At 43.2% G+C, this 8,985-nt stretch overlaps 1 protein-coding gene across 2 annotated transcripts in view; it reads left to right on the top strand.

The window, feature by feature from the left end:
* LOC125307304 (CBY1-interacting BAR domain-containing protein 2-like) overlaps positions 1–1,795 on the top strand; it is a 4,157-nt gene extending 2,362 nt beyond the window's left edge. For both annotated transcript variants that reach the window (XM_048263209.1, XM_048263208.1), the window contains one exon: positions 1,321–1,795. In XM_048263209.1, coding sequence (XP_048119166.1) covers positions 1,321–1,479 — 159 coding nt within the window. In that variant the 3' untranslated portion in view covers positions 1,480–1,795. The remainder of the gene's footprint in view (positions 1–1,320) is intronic.
* The last annotated feature ends 7,190 nt before the right edge of the window (positions 1,796–8,985 follow it).

The following is an 8,985-nucleotide window of genomic DNA, read 5'->3' as shown; positions in this document are numbered from 1 at the left end:
GGTTTGGGAACAGTGGTTTATTGAAGGGTTGGTGAGAAACTAGGACCCTTCCAGAAAACAAAGAAAGAAAACTATAAATATATATATATATAACAAAGAGAAATGTATAAAAGAGTGACAGAAATCTAAAGGATGGATTCAAAATTCATCTGAATGATGTGGTAAACTAAGAGAGCCTGTAGCATCTGGAGTGCAGGAGTTGGAGGAAAGGACAGATGGATGAAATTGAAAGAAACTGCACCGAGCCGAGAGAGGGGAATATTCCGTCAGCCGGTGAGAACTCCCAGGCAGGGTGACTGCGGCCGGATGTGTTTACTGAAGGAGCTGGCGCCAGACCATGTTGGAGGAAATGAATAGACAGGTGATGGAAGAAAAATAGATGAACAGAGAAACAAATGAGGCAAGCGAGAGGGAGAGAGTGCCAAAAAAGAAGTAGAGCGAGGAGTATCAGAGGATCCGGAGAAAGTGAACCAATGGTGGAAAGCCCAAATGAAGGTGGAAAGAAATATCTAACAGAGATACAGTATTCCAGGTGGAATACAGTAAACACCTAAATAAGATGGAGAAATTCAGATGATTACTTTGATATGACATCCTGTACTTTAAACTGTCTCTCTTCATCTTCTGAATATGCTTTTGGTTGAAAATCAGAGGTATCGCTATAGAAGAGATGCCATCTTCAAATAGATCCAAATATTTTGGCATGTTACATAGTTTTTTGCCTTTTTTCTCCTGTTTATGTAAAAGCGTTTTTGAGCCTTTTAGTCACCTAGCTTTGTTGTCCTACCATAAGAGGAGAACATAAAGGGCATCACCGAATTAAGAAAATGGGCATATTTAATGTTGTCATCTGATGAAGTTTTCTTATTTTTTCTGAATAAAGTATTGGTGCTAAATAAAAGGCACATTAAATGAGCAGGTTTATAGTATGCATTCCAAATAGTGTATACATTAAGAACATACACATTTTCTACTGCCCAACCAGTGCCAGAATAATTTGGAACTTCACTTCAAGTTTGAAGTTTCATTTTCAAGCCAAGTGGTAAACAGTTGTAATATAGCAGAATAGTACATATTGCAGTAGTAAAATACATAGTGCCCCACTTCAGCTTGTGGATTCCCAGCGTGTTGCTATAAGTACGCTAGCATCCATACGTAGTCCAAATCATTAATGCCAGTCTTGAGAGTGAGAAATCTGACCAGTCATGTTACCATGTTGGCCTATCACGGGAACATTAATGCTTTTGTGTCCTTATTCAAAAGTCAAGCAAAGTTTTTGCTGTTCCGCTACTCAAAAATGTTTTTTCCTGAAAATCACAGTCACAAAGGAGCACATCACGTCGACAAGAAGACATTGAGGATGAGGAAGACGAGGACGAGGAAGAGGATGAGTATGAGTCAGAGGGGCCGTATGAGGAGCCGCAGACACTGAGGGAATCATACGCTGCACAGTTCTCCAGAGTGCGGAGGCAGACATGAGTTGGCAATGAGTTGGCAATCCAAGATGTTTACTATTATCTTGTGTGGCACTTTAATTAGCTATTTTGTTAATTCCTGAGATATTTATTGTTATTATATAATATTTCAATTCTGTTTGTAAACTTAATTGAATCACGTTGCTGCTAAGAAGAAGAAAAAAGTAGAACAGCCATGAATAAATGAATTTCAGTAAAGATGAAAGCATTTTTCATTTTTTTCTTGGGCACAATTTCATAACAGCTGTGACTGTAATGACTGATTCAATTTCAGAGAAAAAAAAAGTTTAGAGCAGAATTTGAAATAAATATTTGCATGGACCCAGATCATACATCTTATCATTCTGTCTAATTGCAAAGTAAATACATTGTTTGTAATAACAGATGATTATAAACCTGACTTGCCTAAAAACCTGCTGTTTTGCATTTTACTTCAGTCTGTCTATTCATGGACATAGTTTTCTTTTCAGCAGTTGTCCATGATTGAAACCTAAGGCCCCCTTACATAGGTGCCAACAGGAGTAAGGAACACTTTCGGTGTTTTATTACTTAGATTCTATTGTGCTCAATACAACCCCACACACCACCGCCAAATCCTCTCACCTTCGCGATATAGATCACAATACGGTTTAAAGTATGGAATCACCACTCTTGGAGGATGTTCATTCAGCTGTTTCATTTATTTATTTATTTTTAGAAAAAAGGCAAATCACAAATGAGCCTCAAAAATATTTTTCTGTAACAGATAAACATTCTGGCTTTATGAAACATAGCTAAAAAAAACATCAAAAGGCAATTTATTTTTTAGATCAATTTAAAAAATATTCTAGATAGATTTAAATATATTGGAAAATATAAAAATATTGACTCACTCAATCTTGAGGGGAAAAAATATGGAATCACAAACCAAAACATCATAATTAATCAAAAACCTTCTTTGGTTTTTAATGACAACTTAATTTATCGGAGGCATAGACACTAATGTAGATATTCTTGATCAATCATATTCCAACTTTGTCGAATAGCAGTTGACAGATCAGCCTTGCAGGATGGAGCCTTTCCATGCACCTTTTTCTTCAGTTTCCACCATACATTTTCAATGGGAGAGATTCAGACTGTTTGCTGGCCAAATCATTGACTTGATATGTCTTTCCTGAAATTAAGTTTCATTCCTTGCTCTATGGCAATCTACATTATCATCCTGTAAAATTTACTACCTCATCACCAAAATTCCTGTTTGATTGATGGAATGGCAAAAGTGTCCAAAATGTGAATACACTTGTGCATTCACTGTACTGCCATCCTTCTCTCTTGGTCCTTTTCCTGACATGCAACCCCATATCATCAGTGACAGTGGAACCTTTTTTTGTTTTTTTCAAGCAGTCATCTTTATATTACGCACATGCATGCACACACACACACACACTCACAGATATGCATACCCACATGCAGTAGACACACTCATGCTCCAAACCACACACACACACACACACAAATCCCATATTGTGAGCACAACCCAGAGAGCTCAGGGAGATGGAGCTCTATTTTAGGGGTTTCCAGCTTTCTGCCTCTGACACAGAACACTCATCTCCTCTCCTCTCTGCTCAGCTCAGCTCGGCCACGTGATGGTGAAGGGCAGCGGGGCACGTGTCTGTGAGCGTGGTCTCCGTTTGTTTAGAGGTGACACACACACACACACACACACATGATCTCACTCATCTATTTTTATCTCCTCCCCACAGCTATACAGTTTGGACCAGAATGTATGACTAGGAGGCAGAGAGGCAGCAGGAGGCCAGTGTGGATCAGCACTGTGCTGTGCTGTGCACCATCTCTTATGGCTGTGAAGGAGGGCAGTGTGGATCAGCACTCTGGTCTCAGCCTGTGCTATGCTGTGCTGTGTTGTGCGGTGCTGTGCTGTGCTGTGCTGTGCTGTGCAACATCCACGTCTGCCTCTTATTCACACGAGTGCAGAGATTACAGCCTGAGCTCATTCTCAACGCAGGCCATGGTGCCATATCTGCATAGGGAGAAGCTTTCAACAGAGATGCCTTAGTTGTGTCAGTGTGAACTTTTACAGGGTTGCAGGAAGTACGGTGTGTGTGTGTGTGTGTGTGTAATTATGTGATGTGATTTTGATATACATGCTGTAACAGCCAGCTGTTGGTAAAGCAAGCTTCCTTACCTTACCACTTGGAGGCAGTAGAGGTTTGAATGATCAAACACAACATGGAGGGATTCGCATTTCCCATTCATCTATTTGGACCGAATATAATGACAGAGGAAATGTAAGGGCTCCTTGCAAAATTTGCTATATAGTAGATCTTCAGAAATGGCTCTAATATTAATCACTTTTTTATATTTGATACATATAGTTTCTTTCTTGACTGTATTGCCAATAATATACATTAATAGCTAGTATTATCACAGGGCTCCTGCTAAAATAAATAGCACATACTGGTTGGTGATGATCATCCACTGTGTCAGAATAATTTGCACACTGTTACCTGCAGATCTAGTTTGACAAGATAGGATCATGTGTATTTTGTCACTCACCTGCAAATGATAGTGGTACTATAATTGTAACATTGATGGTGTTACCAGACTGGCAGGGAATAGAACACAAAGGGGTTGCCACTGAAGAGCTTTGTTACCAATGGACGAGCACACATCGCATTTCCTCCATGACAGAGCTGGGTTAAGGGCTCGCTGACTTAACATGAAAAGGTGCCGGTACTCTAGTATGCAGACAAGCCTCATACATGTTTTATGACTGGCACAACCTCAAGCAGAGCTTTAGTAATAGTAACCCAAACCACCGTTGTCATTGTGTCTATGGTTAACTGAGATCTTCAAGCACACACACACACACACACACACACACACAGAGACAAATCAAAAAGTCTCTCCTGGGTATTGTTCCTCCTATCAAAAACAACTAGTGAGAGCCTTAACAACTCCCAGTGGTGGCTGTTAAAGGGGGAAAGGCATGCCATGTCAGATGGATGGCTGTCATACCCAGAGCACAACAGAGAGGCTAAAGAAGAGATGACGACAGTCAGTGAATAAATTGGGCAGACCTACATGAACAAAAGCACTTGAGTGAAATTAAATGGCTCATTATATACTAAATGACACAGCATTGCAATGTCTGGACCTTAGGGACAGGCGGTTGAGGGTCTTCTTTCCCAGTCTGCTGCTCTTAGCTCAGGTTGACTCTGTGTGACCCAGACTTGGCCAATTCTCTCAAACTCAATTAAGTTCAATTCCATTTATTTAAATAGAGCCAATAGTAACAAAAACAGTCTCAATGCCGCTTTATAGAGCCCAGAGTCAGAATCACCTGCCAATCAAATATAACAAATCACTCCAACCCTGTAGGAGTCTGGAAGGCTTTTCAAGTTAGAGGTTTAGGCTCTCAGAATAGAGATCTCAGATTGGAGTGGTATTTTTGGCCAAGACTGATCAGCAGTAATCAACAAATTGACTTTTCCTTAAAACAAAGGTCATTAGACCTACTTCAGATTCAGAGAAAGCATCTCTTGGCGTGATTTCAGTTTAACCAAAATTGTGATGCAGGGTTTTACTAACATCCTCTGAATAAGTGTCTTTCCTGTATGATAGTGTGTATGTGTGATGTTTGATGAGAGCACTCTAAAGACCACCATCATGACGTATCTGTAGATGACATTGTGTGATACATCACCAGGAGATGGCGCCACTAGCAATTCATGTCTTATTCATGATCACGGTGAAGGGAATATGCAAGCAGTCGTAGGCATTCATGCACGTGTACACACACACACACGCACGTACGCATTCACGTACGCACATGCACTTGGGGACTTGATAACAAACCACAGCAGTATCACGGTGCAACCACACAAAGCTGCTCTGCTCTCTACATGCATCAGATAGTTTCATTTTTGTTTCACATTCTTATAACAAAGCACACCAAGGATAAACTTATTTTCTATAGCCACCGGGAGGCCTCTCCACGACTGTTAAACACGTTTAACGGGAAAAAGTGAATTTCTTTAAATAACACATGAGTTGTAAACACGGCAACATGTGTCTGCCCTGAGGGACGCCACGGTAGAACATGACATTGAAACGGCCAATCAGAGAGGCAGTGTGACTGACACTCAGAGTATGGCTCATGTTATGAGAGAGAGCTGATTTTGCATGTCTGCCTGTGTGTGTGTGTGTGTGTGTGTGTGTGTGTGTCAGTGAAGCGTGAGTGTCATAATCATGTAATATGCACTTTCGGCTCTTTAAGAGGACGGTCCCCACGGAGGGCTGACCGAGAGCCTGACTCTACTGAGCTGCCTTGTGATTTTTCATGAGCCTGTGCACATTGCATCAGCCATGGCTCAGGGCACAGCACGGGGCCTATGAAGCAGACATTATGCTCTTGATGCCATTTCACCAGAGGGACTATAGGCACGCCGCTGAGAGCCCGTCACACCCAGGAAACACCCCTGTATACTCTGCACTGTGCACATACACACACAGACATAGCCACACATACACACACACCATATGCACATGCATGCACTAACGCACACCTGTGCACACACGCACACCAAAACTACATGCACACACATGCACACACGACGCGACACACACACACACACACACACACACACACACACCATATGCACATGCATGCCTAACGCACCATACCTGTGCACACATACACACACACACACACACACACACACACACACACACAGAGACAAATCAAAAGTCTCTCCTGGGTATTGTTCCTCCTATCAAAAACAACTAGTGAGAGCCTTAACAACTCCCAGTGGTGGCTGTTAAAGGGGGAAAGGCATGCCATGTCAGATGGATGGCTGTCATACCCAGAGCACAACAGAGAGGCTAAAGAAGAGATGGACGACAGTCAGTGAATAAATTCAAGACCTACATGAACAAAAGCACTTGAGGAAATTAAATGGCTCATTATATACTAAATGACACAGCATTGCAATGTCTGGACCTTAGGGACAGGCGTTGAGGGTCTTTTCCCAGTCTGCTGCTCTTAGCTCAGGTTGACTCTGTGTGACCCAGACTTGGCCAATTCTCTCAAACTCAATTAAGTTCAATTCCATTTATTTAAATAGAGCCAATAGTAACAAAAACAGTCTCAATGCCGCTTTATAGAGCCCAGAGTCAGAATCACCTGCCAATCAAATATAACAAATCACTCCAACCCTGTAGGAGTCTGGAAGGCTTTTCAAGTTAGAGGTTTAGGCTCTCAGAATAGAGATCTCAGATTGGAGTGGTATTTTGGCCAAGACTGATCAGCAGTAATCAACAAATTGACTTTTCCTTAAAACAAAGGTCATTAGACCTACTTCAGATTCAGAGAAAGCATCTCTTGAGTGATTTCAGTTTAACCAAGAATTGTGATGCAGGGTTTTACTAACATCCTCTGAATAAGTGTCTTTCCTGTATGATAGTGTGTATGTGTGATGTTTGATGAGAGCACTCTAAAGACCACCATCATGACGTATCTGTAGATGACATTGTGTGATACATCACCAGGAGATGGCGCCACTAGCAATTCATGTCTTATTCATGATCACGGTGAAGGGAATATGCAAGCAGTCGTAGGCATTCATGCACGTGTACACACACACTCGCACGTACGCATCCACGCACGCACATGCACTTGGGGACTTGATAACAAACCACAGCAGTATCACGGTGCAACCACACAAAGCTGCTCTGCTCTCTACATGCATCAGATAGTTTCATTTTTGTTTCACATTCTTATAACAAAGCACACCAAGGATGGCTTATTTTCTATAGCCACCGCAGAGGCCTCTGTCCGACTGTTAAACACGTTTAACGGGGAAAAGTGAATTTCTTTAAATAACACATGAGTTGTAAACACGGCAACATGTGTCTGCCCTGAGGGACGCCACGGTAGAACATGACATTGAAACGGCCAATCAGAGAGGCAGTGTGACTGACACTCAGAGTATGGCTCATGTGTGTGAGAGAGAGCTGATTTTGCATGTCTGCCTGTGTGTGTGTGTGTGTGTGTGTGTGTGTGTGTGTCAGTGAAGCGTGAGTGTCATAATCATGTAATATGCACTCGGCTCTTTAAGAGGACGGTCCCCACGGAGGGCTGACCCCGAGCCTGACTCTACTGAGCTGCCTTGTGATTTTTTCATGAGCCTGTGCACATTGCATCAGCCATGGCTCAGGGCACAGCACGGGGCCTATGAAGCAGACATTATGCTCTTGATGCCATTTCACCAGAGGGACTATAGGCACGCCGCTGAGAGCCCGTCACACCCAGGAAACACCCCTGTATACTCTGCACTGTGCGCACACACACAGACATAGCCACACATACACACACACCATATGCACATGCATGCACTAACGCACACCTGTGCACACACGCACACACAAATACACATGCACACACATGCACACACGCACGCACACACACACACACACACACACACACACACACACCATATGCACATGCATGCACTAACGCACACCTGTGCACACATACACACACACACATGCACACATACACACACACACACACACACACACACACACACACACACACACACACACACCATATGCACATGCATGCACTAACGCACACCTGTGCACACATACACACACACACATGCACACATACACACACACACACACACATACATCCATCAAGTGAAGGATCACATGACCTCACAGTGAAGACATGCTGTAGGCGTGATAAACTGTCGGAATGTTGCGGCCATAAAGAGGAAGAGCAGAAGAAGGTGGAACTAAGAGGGAAGGAGAGATGATGGTGAGACTCAGAGGGAAGGAGAGATGATGGTGAGACTCAGAGGACAGGAAGGAAAGAGAGAGATGATGGTGAGACTCAGAGGACAGGAAGGAAAGAGAGAGATGATGGTGAGACTCAGAGGACAGGAAGGAAAGAGAGAGATGATGGTGAGACTCAGAGGGAAGGAGAGATGATGGTGAGACTCAGAGGACAGGAAGGAAAGAGAGAGATGATGGTGAGACTCAGAGGACAGGAAGGAAAGAGAGAGATGATGGTGAGACTCAGAGGGAAGGAGAGATGATGGTGAGACTCAGAGGACAGGAAGGAAAGAGAGAGATGATGGTGAGACTCAGAGGACAGGAAGGAAAGAGAGAGATGATGGTGAGACTCAGAGGACAGGAAGGAAAGAGAGAGATGATGGTGAGAATGGGAGGAGAGAAAGAAAAGAAAGAAAGATGATGGTTATCTGTGTTGACCGGAGTCACGTTTTGCCGAGTCATGCATGCGTCTGGTGCTGTTGCGTGTCATGTCACATGGAGGTGGGGGGGTGGGGGGAGTAGCCGCCTGGTGACATCACACCCTAATGAATCCCCGCGCAGCCACTGTGGCATTGTGGGAAGGCAAAGGGGAGGAGCCACTGACGCCAGACGGTGCCCTTTCTCTGACCTGACATAGAGACATGTGGCGTGGTAAGTGTTGATGGAATGA

This window comes from Alosa alosa, chromosome 14, assembly GCF_017589495.1.
Source record: "Alosa alosa isolate M-15738 ecotype Scorff River chromosome 14, AALO_Geno_1.1, whole genome shotgun sequence".
Classification (NCBI taxonomy): Eukaryota; Metazoa; Chordata; class Actinopteri; order Clupeiformes; family Clupeidae; genus Alosa; species Alosa alosa.
Note: the sequence above shows the minus strand (reverse complement) of the source record. Positions and strands in the feature narration are given on the sequence as shown.